This window comes from Drosophila yakuba, chromosome X, assembly GCF_016746365.2.
Source record: "Drosophila yakuba strain Tai18E2 chromosome X, Prin_Dyak_Tai18E2_2.1, whole genome shotgun sequence".
NCBI lineage: Eukaryota > Metazoa > Arthropoda > Insecta > Diptera > Drosophilidae > Drosophila > Drosophila yakuba.
In genome coordinates, this window is record NC_052526.2 from 20,393,788 (window position 1) to 20,420,997 (window position 27,210).

General features: G+C 44.1%; 2 protein-coding genes across 2 annotated transcripts; both read right to left on the reverse strand.

Annotated features, from left to right (window-relative positions):
* Nucleotides 1-13,648: 13,648 nt before the first annotated feature.
* On the reverse strand, nt 13,649-14,947 carry LOC6526109. Its single transcript, XM_002101890.4, has one exon. It carries the CDS (start codon nt 14,612-14,614, stop codon nt 13,754-13,756), a length of 861 nt encoding a protein of 286 aa, XP_002101926.1. The 5' UTR covers nt 14,615-14,947; the 3' UTR covers nt 13,649-13,753.
* Nucleotides 14,948-24,173: 9,226 nt separating this feature from the next.
* Nucleotides 24,174-25,166, reverse strand: LOC6526110. The gene is made up of 2 exons (XM_002101891.3): nt 24,833-25,166; nt 24,174-24,664 (listed from the first exon to the last, which is right to left on the reverse strand). Exons 1-2 carry the CDS (start codon nt 24,897-24,899, stop codon nt 24,384-24,386), a joined length of 348 nt encoding a protein of 115 aa, XP_002101927.1. The 5' UTR covers nt 24,900-25,166; the 3' UTR covers nt 24,174-24,383.
* Between the last annotated feature and the right edge of the window lie 2,044 nt (nt 25,167-27,210).

Below are 27,210 nucleotides of genomic sequence, written 5' to 3' on the forward strand. Positions count from 1 at the left end.
GGAGGGGTTGGCTCTATTTTCATATTCATTCAAAATTAAACAGCGCGTGCGACGACATAATCAAACAAGTCACATCACCGAGTGGCGCAGAGTAAGTTGGAGGATTCCTCAAATTACACAAGACCCAAACTATAAAACACATGCGGGTGGCTGGGCGGTGGATCACCTAGGCGAAAAGGGGGCGTGGCCGTGGACGGGGGACACTTAAGACAAGTCACGAGCCAAAAGTCGCACTTGAGCGTTTTCTAATCTGTGAAGGGGCTGCAGCGCTATAAATATTTATATATATGCCTCCCTCTACACTTAAAACAAAAGTTGCCCAACTTGGAGGCTATTCCATGCCAGACATGGCACATTTGTGGTGCCTAGTGTGGAAAGGTCTACCGAAGTTTATTGAAGTGTACCAAGTGTTTAGTGGGGGACATCTTCAAAATATGTGGCAACAAGCTGAAATTAAACCAGGCGCATTACTCACGCGCCAAACGGAGGCGTCGCGTCGGATGGAAAGGGGAAAGGGGGAAAAGGGAAAGGGGTGCCAGTAGGGGGTGGAGAGGGGGTTGGGAGGGGTTGGGTTCCGACAGTGGGTCACAGAGGGTCATGTGATTTACTCCCTCGACTTCGTCGTCATTTAGCCGTGCGTCATAAAAGCATCTCAAGAATGTTGTCAAGAAAACAACAGTGTCGCCGCGGAAAGGGGCAAGCGGAAAATGGGGGGGGAAAATCGGAAAATCGGAAATCGGGAAAATGATGGGGGGAGTTGAACTTTTGTTTCGTGTGCGGCATTAAGTGATTACTCCCCCTCTGGAAAGAGGGAGCCCCCTTGATTGGCGGCTTATTTTCGGCCCTCTCGAGTCTTAGACAATTGTTTTCGTGCCGCTCATTTGGGCGATTGAGTTCTTAAATAGCCGAAAATTTATGGGATTAGTCGCCCAAATAAGTGGGGGCATTTATAAGAACTGTTGTCGGTCCATCGATGAAATTTCGGTATGATTTGTGCAGAAGGGGGGATGTCTTTCCAGGCAAAGCCTTTAATGCGGAGTTTTAAGTTGTTGAAAAGACACACAAACATAAACATTTCTCGCATTCTATGATAAGTTATAGCAAAATGTATTTAAAATTATATTTATACTTTAAACTGAACTGAAATCATATATCAGCTCTCTACTAAGCGAAACAAGCAAATTAAAACTTTTAGTTCATACAAATACTATTTTAATTAAGGAAGGATTTAAATCCACTAATTATCCACTTGGATAATCAAACATTCAAGTAAATACATTAAATTGAAAATATTTTAAACTTCGCTCTGAGCATTGGCATGAACAGCTTGCCTCACTTAGCCCAACTTTCCTCTTCCCCACTCAGTTTCTAGCTCATCCGCAGATTTTTGGCCACATTGGGCGATAGCCCTGTCCCAGCCCAGTCATGTGTGTGTGGGCTGGAAAATTGAGCTAATTTCACACCTGGCCGAGGTCGGAGCTTCAGCTCCAGCTCCTGCTCCTGCAAAGGCGGCCAAGTGGAAGAGCGTCGCAGAAGTGCCATAAAATGGCGACACCAAATGGCTGCGATTTAATTTCCACACTCGAGGGCAGGCCGGAGACAAGGTGGGCGGGGTGGGAAAGCGGGAAAAGCAGGAAAAGCTGGAAAAGGAGAAAAGCGGAAAAGTAGAGGCGCCAGCTGGTGGAAACTCGTCCGACTCCTTTGGGACATTTGCGCCTGTTTAGCGCAAGTGAATCAAAAAGTCATTTCTCTTAGTCGACTTGGGTGTACAGCTGCGGTCAAAAATATATGTTCTATCCTTGCAAATTAACCACCATGTAAAAGTGCAAGCCCTTAAAAAGATGAAAAATGTAGAAGATATTTGAAAGGTGTGCGATTAAAGTGTTTATTTAAGTTATTTACCAACATAGTGTGCCATTTCTATTTATTAAAACAAATGAAGAATTGCACGAGGAGCGTGACTATTGTGTTGGCCACAGCTGTAGGGTTGAACCCGAGTGTATGTGGGGAACCAGTTCGGTCCGGTTCTTGATGACAAATGGGCCAAGTGGCACGCCCACCGTGTAAATGTATCTGTATCTGTATCTGCATCTGCATCTGCTGTTAACCCTTTGCCGCTCACCGACTCGCCCCACCCCCTTTTAACCCATTATGCGGCCATGTCGGTGGGTTGGCTTTTGGGCGTGCGTAGATGACAATTTAGTTTTGTTTTAATGTACCCCTTTTAGTTCGCTTTTTATGAGTTTATTACCACGCAGCATCAGTAGCAACCCTTCAGAAGAACTACGTGTATACCCTCGAATCTATATGTATCTTGGGCAACAGCGAACAGTGATTTTGCTGGGTAATCAGCAATGTGAGCAGAAGAATATATCCAGGATAATATATAATATAGGGGCATTTAGACAAACGAACTTCATACTAAAGCAAGATGCTTTACTGGATGATTTCTCTTAAGCATACCTAGGATATCTTTAACCCACTGACCCTAAGTATCCCTCAGATACAAATGCTCAGCCAGCTAAATGCAATCCAAGAACTTACTATTACAGCTCGAGTTACAACCACTGTGCAGAAGATGCTTTGTTTCACCTTCGCTCCTCTAAAATTTCACACTTTCCGGCGGCACATGTGTGCACAGTCTCCTTCGGCGGCTTTGTGTTGTTTAATTAATTATGTAAACATAACTCTGGCCGAACCCTTTTCCAACCCCCAGCCCCCTACCCCTGAGTTTCGATTTTCGAAAAACCCTTTGACACGTTTCTCACCCGACGACGACTCGTCGTCGCGCATTTATGGAAATTAATTTGCGAAACTCAAATTGAAATTGAAACTGAAACCGTAAATGCAAATGGAAATGGAAATGGAAATGCTGTCCTCGCTCAATTGATAAATTAAGAGATTAACGGTCGGCCGCCGTAACCAAAAAGAAATACTACAGCTCACAAAAAAGCAAAAAATAAAAAAAGGGGTGAGTTAAAAAGTTCGGGTAATGCTAAACGGGCGTTACGAATGGCTGTGTGTTTATACTCCTTTTTTGTTTGGGTTTTGGAAAATCTTTTCAAAGGATTTCCCCGAAGGCCAAGACAAGTTACCAGTTATGAGAGCACAAAACGCTTTTATGATGGCCCATAAATGCAGCGGGCAGACGACAACCGCGATTCGGTATAGAAATAGAAATAGGAATAGGAATAGTACTAGTAATGGGAATACGATTCGGGATCGGAATTGGGATAGGTTTTGAGTTTCGGGCATGGGCTTTGTTCTGGGCACTTTTGGGTTGAGGCATGCCCGATATTTGTATAACATTGCGACAATAAAGGGCCTCGAAGGACGGGGCTATTTGCATAGATACAAAAACACAAAAACACAAAAACAAAGGATCTGGCCGAAGTTAACCCAAAAACCGGGGAAAGGAAGTGAAAGGCGGCGGCGGCGAAAGTAGAGCAAACAGAAGGGCAAAAGCGAAAAGGTATCATCGGCAATGCATCATTTCCGCGGAAAACTCTCTCATTAAACCGAACCCACTCGCAATTTGGACAGCGGAGTGCGGAGTGCGCATAACTCCAGTTTTCCGGGAACTCGCAGCGGGTGAAACGGGGCATGCAACATGGTATTTCAAAATTGCATCATAAAACCGGACGGAATATGCAACATTGCATTTATGCAAATCACCCGCATAGCGCTGACCTTGAGGAAAATGCCCCGGGAAACTGGTCAACTCGAGCGAAAGGAGGAAAAGGAGGCAAAGGAGGCAAAGGGAAAAGGGAAAAGCGAAAGGTGAAAGGCAATCTAATGGCGATGGCAACAGCAAAGGAGAGAGTCTATTAGCCAAAAAGGGGACGACAAATCACGCGGCTGCTTGGGATGATTATGCAATATGTTGCATGATTTATGCTCGCTGCGATTTTCACCCTTTCATCGTTTCATCGTTTCATCGCGGCCTGCAGTTTTCCCGGCGACAAATATTAACTTCAATAAATTTGACGCACAAAGGCCAAATTATGAGGCGCGCTCGCTCACAAAAAAAGGGGTTCCAAAAACACGGCCAACCCCTAAGCAGTTTTTTGTACCCTTTTTTGCCGCCAGTGGGGTGAGGCATTCGCTCAATTGCATTGTCATGTTCACAAGTTGTCCAACACAGGGTGTTGATGTTGTAATGAAAAATTAAGCATTATAATGGAATCTGCAATTTGCGCGACAGGCGAGGCGAGGCGATAGGGATAAAGTCCGCAGGCTAAAGAGCTGACTCGAAATGGAGCCGATCGGATCGGAAACCAGATCCCGATCCCGATCCCGATTCCGATCCCGGTTGTGACAGCCCAGCTAATTGAGGTCCCAGCACACGGAACATGAGTCCGGGAACACTCCCTTCGCATAGCATACAAGGCACACAAAGATGCCAAAGATACTCCTTGAAATCATCATTGGATGAGATGAAAGGTCTAATCGTATCACCTATTCCATTCAGAACAATCATATGAAAACAGCAGTGCTACTTATACTTGGTTGATCATAAGATTGATGATTGATCTTAATATAAAGCTGTCATAAACAAAGAAGAAATATTAACACTTACAGGGAAATACTTACTAGCAATTAACAAATAATTTGTTGATGGAATGTTGTTAATAAAGGCAGAAGATATACTTTCCATTTAACATTCAACCACCAAGCAATCCGAATCTTGGATTAATCCCAGGCGAATTTGCCGAAGAATTTGTGAAATTCCTTTGCCGCTCAATTTGCATTTGCGTTGGATCAAATGCAGAGGTGGGGCAGTCGGGGGTTAAGGTTTAGGCAAAGGTCTAGCAAAGGCAAAGGCAAAGGCAAAGGGAATGGCAAATGTTCTAAATTGCAATTTTTCCACAAGCCCACAGAAAACAAAAGGGAGCAGATCACGTGCTAAGTGAAGGGATTTGCCAACAAAAACGTGAAAAGCTTAAACAGGAATCAAAAAAGGGCTAAATAAAAAATGTGATAAACAAAATAAACACACTGGCGATGCCGAAACAAAAATATTTCTCTTATTTTGCCGATGCTCGCTATTTATTTATTTTAGACAGACACGCGAGTGAGTTTATTTTTTATGGTTTCCAAATGATTTTTAACCCCACTCGTCCTCTCCGTCCCCTTAACCCGCCACTGCCGGAAGCGGATGCAAATTGCATGCGGCACGTGACAGCCAGACGGACAAACGGACGGACGGAATGCGGACGCATGCCGGGCATTAAGCTTTTAGCGCCGATTTGCACTCATCCCCAGCAGTCCGATTCTACGGGGATACACTTGGATATATACCGGTGCAGTACCAGTCCCAATCCCAATCCCATCCCAATCCTATTCCCATTTCAAATCCCGACCGATCCCCAGCCCGTATTCTCGTATTATCGTATTCCATCAAATGGCAAACACGCTCGCGTTCTAGTATTGATTATGCAGTTTGTTGCTGCGAATCTCGGCAGCAGCAAAAAACTGACACAGCAGCAACACCAACTGCACATCAGCCACACACGGCGAGAAAATTGGGTCACGGAGAATCACGTTTGTGAAACACGTTATTAATCATCTTTTAATAATGGCCGCACATTGATTTCGAACTCCTTGATTTATTTAAGGCGTAGCTGGTTCTTAAAAAAGTGCAATCAAAGCATTTTAGTACCATTAGCAACAGCACGTTTGACACTTCACAAAGACTTGAAATCAGTAAGTAAAAACCAAAATGTATGTGTGCCATTCAATATAACCCCCGCTTTCTTGCAGTGTAGCAGCAGAATCTGCCATAGCCAGTCAGCCGGGGAACGGCTTCAAACTCAATAAATCTAAATTGCGCACAAAAATAATTGAATCACTAAACCGTGCACCGAATCACAGCGAGCAAAAAATAAAATAAAATCGGCAAACTTTCTGTTACGTTATCCAGACATCTATTCGCATATATACATATGTATGTTTGTATGTATAAATTCGCAGGTCCTTTTTTTGCTGCTCCCGTAGATTTATATGTGCAGATTTTGGGGCAGATTTTCCACACGTCGATGCGCTACTTGATGCTCCTTGATTGGGGCTTATTGACACGACAGGATCAGAGATAAAGCTGCAGATACGGATACGTATAAGGATACACGCAAAAAGGACGATTCGGAGGAAAACCAACTGGGCACATAACCATTTCAGCTCTGGGACAACATATTATTTGAACAATTTAAGCAACAAAAGACTAAAAACTTGATTAGATTTAAACGTAAACATCAGGGTTTTCGTATATTATGTGGATGATTAAAAAAGTAAATAGAGAAAGGATAACTTAAGATGACAAACTAAGAGGAGCTTAATCGACTCAAGTATAATAATGTTGGGCAAAGGAGGATAAGTATATAGGGCACATAATGAAGATCTCAGATGCTGATACAACTATTTTCTGTGGTTTTAAAAACTGGTTGGGTGTGTAGGGTACTCGAAGTGGTCAAGTAAACCGAACCGCAGTGGACAAACTATCGCAAACATTGTAGTGAATCGGATTGGGGTTTTTGTGCAATTTTTTGGAGCTGCGCTGGAAGTCCATATGGAATGCATATATTGCTTCATTACAAATTCAAAACATAAAGCTGTCAGGAAGGAAGGAGGACGTTTATATGTCCCGGCAATCCGTTTATTGTTCGATTCTATTCGATTCTGCTCGATTCCGAATCCGATTCGGGGAGTGTCACTGGGCGATTTACCACTAAGTCCGTCGATGCCAAATTGAAATTGAAACACAGCGCGCAACATTTTCATTTTCATTTTCATTTTCAATTCGGTTTCAAATTGTTTGTCTAAAACCTTAAAAAATAAAACAGGGGCCGATGGAAAACAAAAGGCCGAGGCGCGAAATGCACAAAATCAAATGGCAAACAGAAAGCTCACTGAGAACTCAACCCCAAATAAGGCGAAATAATACAAATCTAGAGAGTTGCAGGCGGATTCACCTCAAGCGGAACAAAAGTGCGGGCATAATTTGCATCTCGTGGCGGCAGCGAAAGGAGTAAATAAATAAATAAATAAATAAATCCTGCTTAATGTCACAATCAATCCGAGAGGACGCGATCTGCAATCCGAACCCCTATTAGTGCGCATTTAGCTGTTCATTTGAAAGTTTTACTTTTGCGCGCCGGACCGTTAAATCGGGCACAACAAACAGTGTCAGGGCATCGATATAGCGCTCAAATCAGAGCGCAGGACTCGCAGGACTCGCAGGACGAAGGACCTCAGCTGCCGCCCCTCGAGCGCAGTGACATGTATAATTTTAATCCAGCTGTAACATAAGTTTTTGATTTGACAAATCCTCGAACAATACGAAACTATTTGACAAAAATTGAACTCCCGAAGGCCACGAGGGTGGCATTCGGATTTGCATGTGTCGAGCGCTTACACTGCGAGAACTTGGTAGGCATTTGAAAAATACTTTTCTATAATACCTAAGTGCATCTTTCAAGCAGTTAACTAATACTGATACTCGAATCAAGTTCAAATGTTTCAAATTCAAAGAGCTTTAAAAAAATGAACGGATCTAACTAAATGTTAAACTAACTTGCATTTTGTTGCCGTGTACGCAAATATCCGGCCAGCCTCAAAGGGTGCGCCTCTGTGGCTCTGTAAAAAAGCGAAAAATAGAAGAATAAACTTGAAGGGGGATGCATCATAAATATCTCAACATTAACATTAATTGCACTCGATGTCCTCTTGTGTGGGCCCACACGAGAGGTCCTGCATCCTGAGAAATCGAACAAATGCTTCTCCCCTTCATTTCGCCCATTTAAAGCAACGCATAGACCTATATATACCCATTTTTTTTGGATGTTTGGGGTGGCCACAATGGTTTGCAACTTGCTGGTTTGCTTTTGCCGCTTTTGCCGCTTTTGATGCGAGTCTGTCTCTCTTTCGGATTTCAATAATGAAGCGGGCTTGTGGGTGGTTGGTAATGCGGAATGGCAATGGCAGCGAAGGAAATCAAAGGTCCAGTGGGTGGGGCAATTTAAGAGGAGGCAGCTGCACCACTTGCCCCGGGGTTGAATTGGCCCACACCCCCGCCTCCATTTTCCCCCTGCCCGAGTCGGAAAAACTAATAAGTTGGCGCATTAATTGGCTTACAAGGCATTCCACGCATTTTTTCGGCCAACGTTGCCCTGACTCCTGACCAAAAAACCGGGAAACCGGGAAACCGGAACGAGGACGCCCGGAGTGGGGGTGGTGTGGTTCATCAGGTTGCTTGGATGAGTCACTTTGTGCATATGTACATATATCCCTCCGCTGGGATTGATCCTCTTAGCCCATTGAATGTGTGAAATGAGGATCCTTTGTCCCACTTTAAGGCTCTTAAGTCTGGTTAAATCTGGCAAAAATGTCCTGGCGAAACCTAAGGAGCTGAGAAATTAGATTTGCCCTGGGCTACAAGGATAATTCAATTTATGTAAGCCGCCTGCCTTTTTCCATATTTTCTTTGGCTCGCCATTTACTGAGCGGAAACCGCGACAGGATGCCAAAAAAAAAAAAAAAAAACATGTAAAAGAGCCCTGACTTAAGTGACTTTCGGGGCTGCCATGAACTGCAGTCAGTCATTTATCAAACTCGCGTCCGAATTCAAATTAAAGCGCAATTGCGCTTGCCGATTGCCGATTGCGATTTTTTCGGCCTGCAGAGGTGCCTGTCATTAACAATGGGCTCTGACAAGTGAGTAACAACAACAAGGTCCACCCTAACCACCCCGGAACGGCGTCATCCTTCGCCTCATTTAAGTGACATATGCGTTTTGGCATCCCCCTGCCGTCCTTCCATCCTTCCATCCTTTCGTCCTTCCGCTCTTCAGCTTTTTTAATGAGTTCAACGTGTGTTTTTGTTTGGGCCAGGATACACAGCGATGGTTCAAATGGTAGGGGATTTGCATAATGGCATCAATGCAATACCACTGCTGCTTACAATATCTCCAAATAGGAGCTTAAATCTTATTAAATATCGGTATTTATAGTTGAAACTCTTTTAAATTCATTTTCTAAAATAAATATAATTGTTGTAAGGTAGCATACTCGCCACTGAGCCACTGTGAATTGAATAAAAAGGTTTGCAATCACTTCTACTACCGCCACTATATTTTTGCCCGCTGCTGTTGCAGCACCCACCGCAGGTCCTTTGTTGATGTTTTGGGCTCTTGGCTTTCTACTCCGCTTTATTATTCGTTTTTGATGCCCGGTTTCGGTTTCGGTTTTATTTTTTAATATTTGCGGTTGTCGCTGTTGTTAAGCCATCGAGGCATCAACTTGAGTTCAATTAAAATCCACATCAAACAATGGCCAGGCACGTAGAAACTACTTCAGGAATCGCCCGACAATTGGGGGTGGCTGTGCGATATATATAAACAGGCAGGACTCGTGTCCTGGCTTAAGTCCCATTCTGCCCACTCCATCGGTGAGAAGAACACGTGTCCACGCAAAACTTGTTGCCCTACAAGTCGTCGGGTTCGGTTTTCGGTTTTAGGTTTTCAGTTTACTGTTTTTGGTTTTCGGTATTTGGTATTTGGTTGCTTTATTCCAGAACTCATTTATCCATATGACGCGATTCGCACGCGAATGCCCGAAAAGTGTTTGCCCTTAAGTTCAAAATCATGTCCTTTTCAAAATGCCCTCGAAAATCGGTCGAAAGCTCCGCCGCCTTCGAAATCCCCGTGCGTGCTGATTAACCCAATAACCCATCCACATGTGGGTGGTTGCTTTTGGGTGGTGCACATGCGGTTATTGCGGCGTGCGCATGGGTTAAGCCTACGCAGTGTTAAGCGAGTTGGGGGTTAAGTGGACTTCGGATCGCGAGAGATTTGATTTTGATAAGGAAAACAAGCGGAGGAAGAGGAAAATCATGTCTTTGTAGTGGCTGCAAAAAGAACCCCGCATGAGAATTCCGAGTGAATTCAATTGTTGGGGGAACTCAAAGGCGTAATCTTAAGACGCAGTATTGCAAACTGCACCCTGATTTACAAGATTATTATATCGAAATTAAGATTACAGTGCTCTATATGAAATAAATGAAATACTTGCGGATATATGCAAAAATCATGTCTTTGGCATGTAACTCAGAGGCTTGACATAATTCGATCGAAACCCAATTGAAACACTTTGTTATGGAAGAAGCCAAGGGGTCGCATCAAAACCAACAAGATGGTAGACCTCACAGCTTACAGCTCACAGCTCACAGCTTTTGAGGCCATCAAAGAGCTGCGCAGTGTGATCTAATTAAATGGGCATTGGTTACGCCCTTCTCGCCCAGCACCCAGCACCGAAACCAGCGAAACCTGATGACAATATTATTGTTAAATTGCAAAGCGCACAAATCAAATTAACAACGCGTCCTGCACCGCAGAAAAATGGTTGGCGATGTCGTTGGCAACCACAGTGGCGCAGGCGTATCCTGCAGGCCATCCCCGAAAAGCCCAAAAAAGCAAAGGGCGGCCACAAAGGATACTCACCCGACCGAATAGATCCCGGATCCCAAAAACAGCCACCCAGTCAAACAGTCAAAAAGAAGCGCCCCCCCAGCCCACAAGGCCGCACCACCCATCCGCCAATCCGCCCACCATCCAACCATCCAACCCCCAACCACAACCCACCCAACCACCCAACCACCCATCCACCAGCTGTGACCCGACGGCGTTAATGACGCACAAGTGTGACACTTTTCTCCAGCCACAGTGGTTCAAGAACGCTCTAAAAGGTGCAGCAAAAAAAGCCACTGTAAGTGAACAGCTATGTTAATATGCATTTGCTCACAAATTAAAGGGAACACCAAAGTTTAATAAAATCTTTCAGTTTTAAATTATAAAAGTAACTATTTTCGTTGTCCTTCTTTGGATACTTACAAAAGGCATGGGTATTTAGAATAAAAATAAAACAGTGTAAATAAAAGAGGTCTATAAAAAGTGCAGTGAAGTTGTTGACCACTGTTGTTGATGGTGCAAAGCATGAGCGAGTTTGAACGTTTCTCTCAGTGTACCACAACAGAAACTCGAACAAGGAACAGCATGAATAAACGAAAGCAGAAAATCAGTTGATTTTAATATGAAATTTCACGCCACCGCTCGCTGTTTTTTGCGCTTGCCGAAAAAAAAAAAGGGAAAACGCAGTTTAATTGAAAATTATCGCAACATGGTTGTCACGCAATTATTTCGCGTTATCACCAAACCGAAAAAAAACCAAACGAATCGAAGGGTGGCAGAATGGGTGGAGAACTAGCTGCTGAGATATCATTTATATCCCGGGCGTTGCGAATTTTCCAAAAACAAGTGCGGAGGGGAAACCCACCACCAGCACCACCGAAACCACCGAACCACCGAGCCACTGTAGGCCACCTGTGTCACACGCACAATGTATCTCTTCTCGGTTGAAGATACATTTGTATCTTTGTATCTTTGGCGTTGCCATGGCGTGAAATTTTAATTGCCCAAAAATCAGGAGACTTGCAATCAAAAAGTGTTTTTGCGGGATCGAATCGAGCGAAAAGGTCAAGCTGTCGATTGGCATTGGGTCAATATTTTCACTGCACGATGCAGATGAACTATTTTAATGGCAGTTATTATTTATTACCTCGTGAATTTGACCGGCCACAAAATCTGCCCCAAACTTGAAACGAAAAAACCTCTTCTCTCAAAGGACACTTTTAAGCTGCTGTTTGATATAAGCGCAATCTCTTCATAGGTTTTTCTTACTGAAAATTGAGTTTTGAACTTGACCTAATCCTTATTGCTCTATTAAAATGAGAAAGAAGCAAACAAGTCAATTGACCAAGTCAGTTGAGGCCATCGAACAAAGACAGGATCAACCCTAATCCCCGCTGCAGCCAACTAATTGACTTATTGAGGGCCTCATTAACCCAGGCCAACCTGTACTGGTCCCGCTCCATGCTGGTACACCCCCGACTTTCCAAAAAAAAAAAAAAAAACAGAAAAAAAAGGGAAACGCTAAACGATGAATAGAACTCAGAACCAGGGGCACATTAATCAATTCCAATCAAACAATGAGCGATTCAGTTGAACTCGAAATGTTTTCCGTAAACAATGAGGATCTGGCCATCAATGAAAGTGAACAGGTTGGCAACTGGCAACTGGGAACTGGAAATGAGAAATGGGGTATAAAACCGAGAAATGAGAATTAAGAACTGAGAATCGAGAATAGAGAACCGGGCACAGAGAACTTTGAAATCGCTTAGGACAATGCAGAGGAAATGGTCAGGATCATGGGGTGTGTGTTGTTGGCTCAATCAATGCCAGCCAAACAAGTGTTATGAATGATATGATGTTTTCATTTGTCCCCGCGTTTTTTTCTTTTTCTTTTTATTTGATTCCTCTTTTTGGAAAAACCGAACCCCAACAAACCGCACAAAGGCGAGAGTGAAAAATCTCCGATAATAGTTTGGATTTCACTTTCAGGGATCTCGGCAGACGACCAGGCACCGTCAGCAACCGCAGCCGGTATACTTATACTCGTATACGGTCTAAATGTGACATGATTTATGAGGATCCACAGTATTCAGCATCCCCCCATTGTCCACTCTATGGATTTGTGTAGGAAATGCTGAAAAATGTTTCAATAAACTGTCGCAGGTTGCAGGTTGCAGGCTGCTCAATGGGAGGTCGTCCCAACCTCTAACAGCTCCCACATTACAAACCTCCATCTAATAACCGGTTGTGGAGATTCTGGAGTCCAAGTGACATTAGTAACTTAATTGACCAACAGAGTTCACCACTAACAGCTACTACAAAGATAACCAACTAATATGAACTGACAACTGACTAGCACTTGTATTATGCTATTTAAAAATCTCTAAGAATGTGCACTTTGTGCCTAAGACTTTTACTGCTTGTGGCTTTAAAAATGTTTTGCAAAATAAAAACTGAGCTTAGGCTTATGCATATTATAGATTTTCCACTCACGAGCATGTGAGATTTCTTGCTGTACAACTAGATATTAGTTCCCTAGGTTATCTCCGCCCCATTTGCCCTTCGTTCCCACAGTCCTTTTCCCGGATTTTTTTCCGGGCGTGACTCTGAGGGGGAAACAAACAACAAATAAGAAACAGACTGAGAAAAGTGGCAAATTTTCGAACAAATTTAATTTCCGGCCCTGGGTCAGCTAGATTGGCAAACACCATTTATCATCTTGGGTCAATGGAGCAGGTACGGATGGCACAACCACAGACGGGGGAGAAATTCCTCAGTAGTGGATACCGCTTTTGGCTAAAACATCTTTGTATTGGCTGTTGTCCACGTTAATGAAAACATCAAGCGAGCGATTTATGTTTGCCTAGTAACATTTGAGTCTCTGTGAAAATTATACTTGGGAAAAAACAATGATCTTTATGTAAAATGTTTCCAGAATTCCGCCAAAGCGAAAAAAAAAGGATAGGGCTGTAAAAAAGGATTTCAGAGGACGCAAAAAAGAGTGAGAGTGAGTGAGTGTCCGCCGCGTGTGGGAAGCGTGTGTTGTCCGCCCAGGTAAATCGTCCTTGACTCCTGGGCATTGCATAAAATTTGCTAAGCGGTGGGCAGGTAGTGCTGCCTGCAGATGACTCAACTGAATGCAACCCGCAGAAACCTCAGATGGTTACCGGGAAAGGGAAACACGGCATATAGCATAGAGCATAGAGAGTTTTGTCTTTAGCCTTTTGTATTTATTTATTTTATTTTAGTGATCCCAGCGCTCGAGGGTTTTGCTTTCATTTGCCGGCAATTTAGCTATTCGTCGGAATCGCTGGGCGTGTAGGTTTTGGATGAGGACTTGGACTTGCGCCCCTTCCTCACCACCTTGGAGGTGGCTTGGGCCCTCGGCTCGGGGTGATAGGGAGCGGCTACGTGCGGGGACTCCTCCTGGTGAATCTCTTCGCCCTGGCCATCGATGAACCCAGAATGGCCAGTCTTGCGCTGTGGCGTTTGAGTGACTATCCTTTTGCCCTCGCCCGTCCAGTAAACTCCTTCGATTTCACCCTCGATAACGTGTTCGACGGCTTCGTGGGCATCTTGCGGCTCCTGGTTATCCTTGGCCTTGGCCTCGCCCGTCTCCTCGCCCTCCAATTCACTGGTTTCTGGCTGCTCGGAACTACCGAACTTGCCATCATCATGACTGGCACTCATCCGCAGCGCACGCACTTCGCTGAGCTCCTCGTCGGTGAGGTCCTCCATGGAGATCTCCCGAGATCTGGGCACGTACGGCTGATCCTCCTCCTCGTCCTGTGGCTCCAGCTCCTGATAGTCTTGCTCCTGTCCCTCCCGCAGCTCCTGCGTTTCCTGCAGGGTGTCGCGCAGCTCCTTCAGCTGCATGGCCAAGCGTCTACGAAACTCCTCGTCCTCCTCTGCATTGAAGTGCAGGCTGAAATCTCCCAGCAACAGCGGCAAGAATCTGGGCGGAACGGGACGTCCTCCCAGCAGACTCAGTCGGCCATGGAGCAGGCGACCCAGAAGATCCAGGCAGCGGTTCTTGGGCACAGGAGCTGCCTCCAATAGCTGCTCCGCGTGCAGGCTATTGTGGTACAGGGATTTCAGCGAGTTGAAAAGGACCAGTGTCCTGGAACAGCCACTCTTGAAAACCGATCGTTGCATTGTTACGTATTAAGTTCGAACGCCTTTTATACTGTATTTATTATTTTTTGCTTGGATTTCGAAAGGTTTGCAATTTTTCTATCGTTTCACATGCAGTATGTTATGGGTTTGGTTTCCGGGTCAGTTTTGACCTAAAATATATATTCGATTTTAAATAAAAAAAAAAAAACGAAACGTAAAATGGAAAAAGATTTGCTTTTCAACGGTTAATTTTATATGAACAAATTTTGAAGCCCGAACTTTGTTCGAAAGTATAAACTATTGAACTCAAATAGATTTCTGGTGTTGTCGAGTCGGTGTTCGGCTAACGACTGAGGATGTGGGGCTGGAGTTGGAGTCCCCAAATGTTTGGCCAGCTGACTTATAAGGCAGCACCTACTGGAATGCCCCGCCTGCTGCTGTTCCGCAATCCCATAAAACAATTGACTTTCTAACCGTTTTCGCAAATAATAATAAAACATCATAAAAAAGGGAGGAAAAATGGGTATTTTCGGTGGAAAAAAAACGGGCATTAAAGTGCGAAAGGGCGAAAAAGGATTTGCTGGGGTTAGAATTCGCGCGAAATTGCATCTTTTATGGTGCAGAGTTAGGGCTAGGGTTACGTGCTATATAATAAGCCTAGCGCTAAAACGACTACCTGCCACGCCCCCCGCCCATGGCTAATTATGTCATTTGGCGTAAGTCAAGGCTGCAAAGTCAATTGCGGAAAATGGGTAAAAATGTGACACAAACGCGCCGAAAAAGCCATAAAAATGGTTGGGTAAAAAATCCATAAATGGTTAGGGGAGTTTGCAACTGCCGTCCGAAAATGATAGATTGCATTGAAAGAATTACTGAACCTAAGCAGCCTACTCACAGTTCAATTGAAATCGCACATGTTAAACAAATAATTAGAGCGGTAAAAACTTGTAAACATAAAATGTGGCCAGAAATAAATACGCAAATTCGTATTTAAAAGGCTGGATTTCTCATATATACGAAACTAGGGGTAATCTCCATTTTGAAGCGCCTCCAACTCACTTTTGGGGCTCATAAAAGCTCACACAAATATGTATTTGAGGGTCTCGGCTTGCCAAGCCGACCTTTAACCCCTGCTTGCCCCTTTCCCCGCCAACATGTTGTCGTCATTGTCCAGGACAATTTGCCTGCAATATTGCGTTGACAGCCACGAGAAATAATAGCCGAACAATTTATACAATTTATGAGTTTGTGTGCCACATCAGCAGCGGCGGGGGGGGGGGGGGGGGGGGGGGGGGGGGGGGGAGTAAAGTGAAGGGGTGATTTGGGCCTCGGTAAGGGTTAACAAAAAAATGTGTGTAGCATACTTAAGCGGGCGTCGGTGGGTGTTGCTGAATCGAATGGCGAATGGCAGATTGCGCAAAAAAAAAAAAATGCGAAACAGCGAAATCACAGTCGAAAATCATAAATTCGGCATGTCTAATGACAATTTGCAGCTCCACATGAGGGGTAAAATAAAAAGTTGGGAGTCCGTTTTTATCGTTTTTTATTATTGATGCTGCACCCTTTTATGTGAGCGCATAAAAGTCGTTTGCTATTTGGTCCAAGGTTTTTTGGGACTCGGAAACACGGGCTTTCATAACATGGCGATGCCATAAACAGCCGACCAATTTGGAAATAACGCACTTCCCTTGACAAAACCAATCCTAACAAGTGTTTATTGGCAAAATGGTGGAAATGCACTAGTGAAAATTACTATCAAAATTAGCAAGCACAGATGTAAAAGAAGCATTTTAAAAGAACAAATTATAGTGTTGGTTTTAAATGTTGGGTTTTTAGATAATAACTACAGATTAATGTATTTCAAATATTATATGTTGGCTAAATAATAGCATTCTTTGATACTGAGTTCCTCGTGAAGCGGAAGAAGCTGCGAGTGAGAATTTGTAAAGATGAGTTGGCTTTTGAATTAAAGAAACTATTTAAAAGGAGCTTGTCGCAATAAAATGATGGCTTAAAAATACCCTGAAATGAGTGCTGGCAGCTGGCGGAGGTCCTTTTGGGACATTTATGAGGCCAACGGCTGGTCTGTGCCAGACGCATCCGCAGTATAAATCAAACCCGTCCGAGGATCCCTCAAACATCCCATTGAGATCTTATTGTGGATTGCAACTGAGCTGAAACTGAACTGAAACTGAACCGAAACTGAGCCGACTGGAGATGAGCCATCCATGTGGCCATAACTCATCCAGCGGAGTTGCTGGCCACCGAAAATGAAGCAATCAGGGCCGAGAAAATGGTAACAGCCCTGGGTAATTGTTGTTTGGCATTTGCTATTTGGCATTGGCCGATGATGTCACCGCACACGGAGAACGAGCAGCCAGAAGCCAGAAGCCGGCATTGTCGTTTCCACTTCCTGGCCAGCCCATTGTCTCCTTCGAGATTTTACGATTGTTTACTGCTGCTTCTGTGCCCTGACTTTTGGCTTCCATCAAATGGCCAACAAAGCCCCCAGTCTCAGTCCCAGTCGCAGTCCCAGTCCCAGCTCCGAAACCTAAACCTAAACAGAAACAGAAGCCCACACCCACACCCAGTTCCATTCCCATTCCCATTCCTATACCCAAACCAAAAACCGAACCGAACCCATTGTGGCCAAGGCACTTTGGGCTATTCAGCAGCTCGTGGGTGTTCCGATTTGCAGCCCCCTTCTTGGCTCATTTAAGTCCCGATAAATACGCATTTGATTTGGGTCCTGTTGGGGGGACAACAGATAATAGAATTCGAATCGAATCGGTCCAGCTTATTAAATCAACCCTTTTCTGCCCGATTCCCTTGTTTACCCAAACTATTAACTGCAAGCTGGCGGGGATTTGCGGCCACTGGCCATTGAAACTTTGACCCGTGAGGAGGGGGTTGTGAAAAAAAAAAAACAAAAAAAAAGGCAGCAAAAACAATACAAAAATTACGTAAACGTACGAAAGGACATATACTCTCTGTGTGGATGTTTAAGAAACAATAACGCATTTTTAAACAATTTAAATACGCTGGGTGATTTAGAGCGCTTAAAAGAGACTTTTTTCACTCCAATACAAACACCTTCATTTTAAACAAATCGGAGACGTGTTCTATATTCTATAGAAGTCATAAATTTAGCAAACATTGTATAATTAACTAACTACCTCAATCAATTTTAAATTGTTAACAACCAAACACTTTTGAATGTAGACCACTTTTTGAATGTTCATCATTTTATAAAACGATGCTCCTTAATTATAATAATCAACTAAGAAAAAGCAGCTTGCTTGGTTTCAAGTAGTGCAACTCTCGCCAAACATTGTGGGTTACCTTCTGGACAGAGTATCACTTGAAAGAGTGACATAAAAATAAGCATAAAACTAAATGTGCCACATTGAGGAACGGACAAGGAGTTGGACCCAAGGGGTTAAGGCCGGGTCAGTTTGAGGCGTTTAAGTTGATTTCGTTTTGAATGTTTATTTTATTGCGTGGCAAATGACGCCAACGTGGCCAAGAAATGGTGACTGCTCTCCTCCGGCTGCTGTTTACCCCATTTTGACCATTTCACCATTTCAGCATTTCAGCATTTGACCATTTTGGCCCCATGGCTAGGTGGACTTGGCTCCAGTCGCTTTTATGGCCGGCGATTGTATCGAGAATTTCGTACGCAATAAAATTCAAATATACTTGCGATAAAAATCAAATCTTGTTGGACATTCGAGGCCCCATTCCACCGATTTGGCGACCCAATTGGGGGTATCCCATTGCGGCTGTTATGCGTTTCAATTTTCCCTTACTGCCGACGATTCGCTTTTATTGGGTCTCCATCTGGGCGCAATCAGATTGAATGAACGGCGTATAAGATAATGGCAGCGGAGTCTCGCGGCTCGGGAAATCCCTTAATAATCTCTCTAGCCTGATCTTGAGAAATATTATTTACATTTAGATCGGACAAGCAAATGAATTGAAAGCACATGGCCTATATTGCGAATGCGGTTTTCAATTCAGTATTGAGCTCGAATTTAAAAATGCCTTAAATGGCCAAATACTAAATAAAGATGTATGTTTGTGTAATTTGAAAAAGTTGAGGAATCAATTATCCCGGCTTGGTGACAACTTGAAAAGGACCGATACTGTCCGAAAATTCCAGGAAAGTGACCAACTGCGGTTAGTGATAGGTCGTCAGTTCAGTTCCAGTTTCAGTTTCAGTTTCAGCTTGAGTTTCAGCTTGAGTTTCATCTTCGATCGTTGTTGTTTTCGGTTTCTTGGTCTCGACTTCGATGTCGACTGGACTCGGTCGGTCTGCGACTTGGAGGATGCAGATACTAATGAAGTGCTCGCTGGTCCTCCAGTGGTATCCGTATCTGTAGCTGGGCCCCCGGGGCGTTGTCGGATGCATTTGGCAAATAAAACACCTACCGACAAGCCCGATACGCCAGATATATGGCAGATAGGAGGAGGCCCAGCGTGCCGTCCACACAAAAGGACAACCGACAGTCGACAGTCGACAGCCGACAGCCGACTCGATTGCAACTGCTGCCAAGGATTGAAAGGATGAGCAAGTTGGGCAGGATGGACAGAATGGGCCCAAACAGTAGGAGCCCATGGAGAGGACAGTCTCGAGTGAGAGAACTGCAGCTCCGAATCGAGAACTGCAGGGCAATTAGAACATTATCAGGCGGCAATAATCGGCTCGTTTGCACCCAAGTGTCGTCCTGTCGTAATAATAAAAGGACCTCTCTCCATCTCGTGGGGCAGTGGTAAAAACAACAGGACATCTACAACTCGATTTTAGTCTCAGTCACAGTCACCGTCTGTTTCTGTTTCTGTCTCTGTCTCTGGTGCATTTCTGTTTTCCATTTTCCATTTACCATTTACCATTTACCATTTTCCATTTTCAAAAACCCAGATAGGCAGGCGACAATGTCGGCGGCGACAGTCGGGCATCAAAGTCGATTATCACAATTTTCGGGATTTGCCTTAAATCACGCACCAGCATGCAGCAGTCGGAACAACTCAATTAAAATTCCTGGAATGTAGCGCAACTGCTCTTGTGTCCTTTTTCCAGGCGGTTTTGTGGTTTCTGATGTGCCCAGCTAATCCGTTAAATTAATGATAATGCGCGTAGCAAACTCGTAAATAGCGTAGGCTCGGCCGTTGACCATTGTAGTGTCCGCTTCTGGCTTTGCTGCCCAAAAGAACCCGAAAACCCCCTTATCTTGGCCCTAAATTCCTTTCACACATGTGGGAATCTGGGGCATTACCCTGGGGGCATTTTGGGGGCTTAGCTGAGCTGTTTGAGAAGCGCGGAGAACGGCTGTCTGCAGCAGAACATTGTGCTTACAAGTTAGAATTATTTTTAGGGGTACCTAATTATAGAATGCATTTAAGTTTTCGGATATATACTTTTATGACAAGCGCAGAGGTTGAAAGCTGGAAGGCGATTGAAAGTATTTAAAGTTTATTTCAAATGAGTGGTTGAAGCGATGAAAATGCTTAAAGTGTTGCCGATTTGGATCGTTTGTGGCTCATGAGCATGCGCAGAGATAATTCTTCTCTCAGCCATATTGACCATAATTTGACCCACTGATTTGAAGCAACCCCAGCGGCCATATTTGACCAAAACTGGGGATGGATGGGATTGTTGTCTAGGCTTGGGGATGCTGGGCTGCTGGGGTGCTAAGGGTTAATTTTCTATACATTTTATCCGTTGACTTTGAATATTTAACTAAAAAGAACCTTACTTACTAAAGAGTTAACTTAAAACGAGTGTTGCACTCACATTTCTAATAAGTAAACACATGGAGTAATAAATACATGCCTAAAAACACAGTTTTTTAAATCCTCTTTAAACAAGTACTTGGGCCCAACTCTTCTGTACTTCAGTTGGTCTTTAACAGACTCTCGTCATGGCCAGAACAGTACGACATTCGGCGGACCGTGTTGTTTGTGTCCACGTCCACGTCCAAATCCCTATCCCTATCCCAAGCGAAATTCCAGCTGGTGACGAAGGCAATTTGCATTTGAAGGGGTCGTGTTAGCCACTGGGCGACAGGCATTAAATAATTAACTCGCATTCAACATTAATAAGGACACGAGGATGGCGAGGAAGGGGATATGCTGGGCTCAGACAATGTCAAGTAATCCCCAAAAGAAAACATTTAGCATAGGCAAGTGCCAATTGCATTAAAAACCAATAATGTCAACCAAAAGTAAAAAGTAACGAGCGGAAGAAGGGCAGGGGATTGTAAACGGAACATGTGTAGAGATATTTATTTAACAAACATTGAGAAAATAACAAGAACGAAACCAGAGGCACGCAGAAAAAACACACTGAGAGCAAATAATTTGTGAAAGCCCTTGAGAATAATCATAGGAGGCAAAAATAACTGGCTTTAAATTACATGGAATAAATTTGATAATAATAATTTGTAACCTTATAAACCAAGACCTGTGCTTTATAAACGGCGACATGCAAAAGGCGGAGTGTAAATATTTTTGCTCAGTGAAAGAAAAAAAGCGGTGAAACCCCATGAGTTTGGGGAAAAGGGTCTGGCGACAATCGAAATGCGAATGGAAAATCAAAGGTGAAAAGATGTGAAAAGCAAACGAAACGTGCACAGGGGGCATTTAACCGCCCGTCCATTTCCCTTTTCCCATTTCCCGCTTTTCCCGCTTTTCCACATTCCAACTTCCACTTACCACCTCCACCTGCTGCTCATGGGTAAGCCGCTGCTGAGGCACACATGACGTATTGGCAGGCGGACCCTAGCCCCCATTTTTCCGCTTTTCCTGCTCGCATTCGCAACTCGGGGCACTTGAAAGCCCGGGCATATCTTGATTGTTTGCATGTAAATCTGCACAAAATCCCTAAAGTACCCAAGTACCCGAAGTACCCAAAGGAAGACACAGTGTCCTCCCACCTTCCCCCTCCCCCTCCCCCCAGGACAATGATGTCCTTGGCGCAGCGCAGCGCATCGCATCGGATCGCAATCCCTGGCACAATTGAACCGAGTGGCGTCCTGCGAGGAGATGGGTGTGCTGGGTTACCTGGCCGCTTATTCCAGGTGTGTTCGTCCTTTGTGACTGATTCAAGGCGCTGCAGGTGTCTTCTGAATTGTTCACCGAGCAGAAGGAATACCTTTTGGCCACCCAACTGAGTACCATGAAAGTGGAATTTATTTAATATTTATTTAAGTTTGAAAAGCGTCGTCCAACTCTTATTTCCCATATAATTTATTTCCAATTTTGCACTGCATATTAAATATATAAATTTACAACAATTAAAAGCCGACGTTTGTGGTTATTCATATAACATAAACATCTAATGAAACCCAGTAAAATTGATAAAGGTTTAAATACTACATACATAGAATTCTAATTAAGCTACAGTGTGAAACATTTTAAAAAGTGGAAATTAAACTATTTGAAATTATACTTTTATTCTGAAAAATATAATTTGTTGCTATTTGAGGTAGCACATTTGATTGGTCCACTCAACCGAGTTCTTAAGAACCCTTTTTCCCACATTGCGTGGCCAATTTTCCGATTTTCTACGATTTTCAACTGCTCGTTTTGCATCGTTCTCCAGGCAGAGCTTCCTCTGGTGCCCATTTTCCATTTCCGTGCATTTTTTGCCCCGTCGCACGACTACCTTTATGGCAGCCACGCCCACTGCATTTATTGGAATTTCACAATAAACTAACGTGAAGCTGTGGAGCTCAGAGTGCAGAAAAAAGGATGTGATACTCGTAGGCCAAAGCCAAACCATGGCATTTGTACAAGTTTTTGGTTTTGCCGGGCTCCCCTTTTTCCCTTCTTCCCTTGTTTCCTTTTTTTGCAGTAGCCCCTAAGGTCCTTTTTTCCCCTTTTTGTTTCGCGAAGGATGTAATTAAAAAAGGGCCAGAGCAACAGCATGTTGGCGCAGACAAAAAAAAAGAGCTTGCGAGCTTGTAAACTTTGCAGCGCACGACACTCGAAGTTGCGACAACAGTCGAAGGGGGCGACTCATCGCATGGATGGCATCCCTTTTCAGCCCCTCTGGGTGCCAAATCGATGAGCTGCTCTAACGATATCCATAGCTCAAAGCCAAATCTCGGCACAAACAGGATATACATATGGCTCGGCAGTCAAAGTCAATCCTTCGCACAGGACCACCACTTCCGCCTCCCTACGCAGATTTCCTAGCTTTCCATGTTGTCGATGGGGCCGATGGGGCATCCGTTGCGACTTGGGTTTTGTAGTCAAGTCAGCTCCTGTTTTCCCTTTTGGCCAACTCTTCTCCTCTCTCGCACGATTTTTGTTTTTTTTTTTTTTTGTTTTATCGTGCCTTTGTTTCTTATCGAGAGAGAGTCGCTTTTTTCTGCGGCTATTTTCCCTGTGATATTGAGCCGGCTGGCACTCAAAGCAAAGCCAGTGCTGGTGCTGGTGCTGGTGCTTTCCCTCCGATTTTTCACCCATTTTTCACCCATTTTTCCACCCGGTCGCCGCCTTGACGTATTCGGTTTAGTGTGATTTGTATGGATGAAAGGAAAGTGTGTGTGTGTGGGATGTGTGTAGCTCGGGCTACGCTTGCATTGCGATTTCATGCTCAAAAGCGACTGGCCATCAAACGGAGCTGAAAGTGAAACGCTTAGTCCCCATTTTCCCCATTTTCCCCATTTTTCCTACTTTTCCCCATTTCCCATCGACCCCCATGCCCGGCACTCAGATTCCGTTTTGAATGGCCGGCAACAGGAGAAGGATGTGGCTCAGCCTGGGACAAGGACTTGCGAAATCTTCTGAAGAAGACAATATGAAGAAAACGGCATTAAATTGCCTTGCACGGGAATGCTGCAACTGCATTCTTGTGTTAACAATTACTTCAGCACATATATGAAAGTCGCAATACGTAATTATATATAGATACACGTTGGGATTCATAGTAACTACCTTTCAAAGAGCTCTTTCGTTTGAACCAAACATAGCCAAGCACAACCAACATTAATGTAGGAATTCGGATATAGGTATATATATCCTTTCATTAATATATGGAAAAATATTAGTTGTACTAAAATAATTATAAATAAATAAAATACTCATAAACCAGTTTATAGGTCTACGAACTCAGAGAAGGAGCATGTGCAAGCTCATGAACTTGAAATCACCCTACACTCAGTTCGCTCTTAGCAACTTTTCCACTGACCCTTGGCATTTTCCGACTTGCCTCTTGATTTTCCTAGTACCCCGCCCGGGATGTCTAATTTTGTCGGGTCGATTTTCCACCCGCCCCAGGAAAATGCAACATTCGAAGTCGATGTCGCACTCGCATCCGTTACATGTTGCTTCTGGTTTGATTTGATTTTGCTATGATTTTCTTTGGGCCTAGACATACAAAAATACAAATGAGGAGCATTCTGGGCCTGCGATTAAATATGAACTTTATGGATAAACAGATATTATAAAACTTAAAGATTGTGTGGATCCACAACTACTACTAACTACTTGCAGCCAGATTAAAATAGGTGACTGGCTTGGCCCTAGGATGCCACATTTTTTAAAAACTTTTAGTTCTATAAAAAACAAAATTACATAACCATTATCCATCTAAACGACAATTACCTTGGCTTAGCCCATTTATTAGCATTTTCATTTGTGATCTAACAGGCAAGAATAAGAGATTCATTGAACAGTTGACGGAGGAGTATCCTCCTTTTTGTTTTAACCGGAAATAAATGCAGCTCTCGGAATCATTTTCGATCATTGGGCAATGCGAGGTCTGGAGACTGGAAGACTGTGAGACTGGGAGACTGGGATCCTACTTGTCGAACCGCCCCGAATGGAGGGCGTGGCGGGAGACGAATGGCTTGGCCTTCGGTTTGCGCAACTCCACCTCGTTGGCCAGTTCCTTGTACTTGTCATTGATGTACTGCAGTCGAGAGCTGTTTACAGTGTGGCGTCGACTTAGCGGATTGTACAGGGGTGCGCGGGGGCGTGGCTCCGCCGCGGGCTGCTCCTCCTTATCCTGCTCAGCTTCCTCGACGTTGGAAGGGGATTCCTCATTTTGGACTAGGAACTGCGCCTTAATGCGTTGCGAATCTGTGGAAATACAAAGGGTACTCTTTACTACTAGAAGATACTAGTAGACGTACTAGACGGTTATTTCAGAACTATCTGCTTAGAACTTTCTTTAAGTTCTTCAAACATATAGCTTGTTCTGGCTTAAGATATGGTTTTTTGCATAAACTTTTGCTGCACCTCACTTACCATGGCACAACGATCGCATTATCCTCTGAGTCTGCAGAGCAGATCGCATCTTGAAAGTGCTAAGCATCCTGTGAATTTGCAGCTTCTTCGGGACGAGATGCCTTTGAGTTTCTGGGGAGAGTGTACGGTTGGTTGGCTGGATGAACACGGTTCCGGTTGATTTTCTATTCCCTTGCCGGTAAGTTGCAAGCGTTCCGAATGCCGAAATACTTTTTTCGATTTTTCCGGGGGGGAAAGTGGGGAAAGTGTAAAAAATGAGTTTGCCAGAAAGTAAAAAGTGCACGGGAAATGGAATGAAATGAAATGCCTGACTGTGAGTGGAAAATCAGAGTCTCCTGCCCCAAAAAATGCCCTGATGGCATCCATTTCCATTCGCCCACTTCTCCGCCCACTCGGATTTTTCCCACCATTTTACCGTTTTCCCATTTTCCGACTCTCACCAGTGCTCGCTCCCTTTGCATGCATATTTATAGTTCCGCTTGTTGACAAATATCGCGCTCTGTTGACTGACGGAAAATTCATCGGCGGAGCGGGAAAGTCGGAAAAAGGCGGAAGCTGCACTGATTAGAAACATAGTGTGGTGTCCACGCTGAAAAACTGCTGGTGATGGCGAAAAAAAAGCACGCACACTGGCCGTGTGTCCAAAAAATGCGCGGAAAAACCTCGAAACCGACGTGCCCCACACTCTTTGATTACTTCGCATTTTGGTGGGCAACCAAGAGTTTGCAGTGAAGCAGTGCGGGAATTTGGAAAATAGTATGGATGAATTGGCGGCACTTTGAATTCTGATGGGATTTTGCAGTTTTAAACCAGAAAAATCTTTTTTAATTCATTCTTTTTGTACATCTCTAGCCATTTTGGAAACGTACCTTGAGGTTGCCAATCAACACACTCGCTTGGTTGTCGCAGCTACTTGTAAGTTGGTTAATACAGCTGTATTTATTAAATCTTTCATGAATAGATGATAGAGCTTAGAGACTAGTCCCATTGTTACCCTTGATTACTGGTTTTGTGCAGCCGTGAATAAATATAGGGCATGAATAGTTCGGCGGATTTTGAATGGGAATTCTTTGAAATGCACTTGTCCTGGGATTGCACATTCTGCAGAGTCCTTTTTCCACACTCCCCCACCTAAGCAAATCCCATGCTATGAATACAAAATGGCTGCATCGATTGGTGAGCTCGGGCCGCATATTTCAGCGATTGAAATATTAATGGGTGGCAATGGATATAGAGAGGATAAGGGATCCGAATTCGAATCCGGATCGGGATCGGGAATGGGAATGGAAACGGGATCGGTGGCAGCGCCGGCGCTACACTTGTCTTTGTTCAGCAATTTGTGGCAACAATTGGCACAAAGGGCGGCGCACAATAAAAGCCACCTAAGACTACAGGTTGCATTCTCATGTGTGGACTCGGATTACGGATTGCCGAGTGCAGTGTGTAGTTTTGAGAGTTCCGAATTGGTTTTGGTGTTTGTAGATTGTAGTTTGTATCTCTGGCCATTCCATTTTCTGGCTATTAGCATTCGGCTAAGCCGCACTTAGGGCTAATATATGCATGCCCCGCAAAAGGATTCCGCAGACTGGCTGTCTGGGATAATCCTCCATCGGGCGATCGACGAGCAGGTCCTTTGTGTGTGCCATTGTGCAACCGACACTTGCCCACATATCCGGCGAATGCGATGCACCTACGTTGGATATCCAACTGCACAAAAGCACACCCGGCCACAAAGGACATTCTGTATTCTGAATGCTGAATGCCGATCGATAGCCCTTTGTCCTTCTACGGCTTCTCTCCGCGATCCACTCAAGATAAATTAGCCCGCAAAGTGTGTGTAAGCTTAGCCCGGATTAGTTTCCATTCCGGGGGTTTGAGCGCGGCTCCTGGACATGGATAGCCCATTGAATGTGGCCTAGGGGTGGTAGGGTTAGGTATGGTTAGGTAGGCGGGAGATCTCATCTCATCATCTCAGACGGCGTGTCTTCCGCTTGATTGCGGATGTACTCATGTGATGCACTCGCATGCACCACGAACATGGTCCTCGAATATGATGATTCTATTGCATGGCTGCAAATATGTGTTGAGTATTTTAAACTTAAGAAGATCTCGCCAAGTAGTAAACTATATTTCTTGTTTCAATTGATTAAATGTAGTATAATGTGTGGTATTCCTTGTGGCAGAACTCTCAAACACTCTCCATCTGCTTATCGCCGTGTCTTTCAGTTCCCTCGAGTATCTGCTTCTGATCAATAATTTTGCGGGAGCAAATGGCAGACCTCGCAATATAGAGGGCACAACGAAATCACCGGGCAGCTGAAATTGTGTGCATAAAAAATTACAATACAGAAAAGTTTATTACGAGAAATCCATGAAAA

Bases quoted from the DNA above. Each gene is read 5' to 3' on its own strand.
- LOC6526109 (XM_002101890.4), bottom strand. From the start codon at position 14,614: ATGCAACGATCGGTTTTCAAGAGTGGCTGTTCCAGGACACTGGTCCTT.
- LOC6526110 (XM_002101891.3), bottom strand. From the start codon at position 24,899: ATGCTTAGCACTTTCAAGATGCGATCTGCTCTGCAGACTCAGAGGATA. The intron at 24,665-24,832 runs GTAAGTGAGGTG...GTATTTCCACAG, and splicing joins AATGCGATCGTTGTGCCATG to ATTCGCAACGCATTAAGGCG.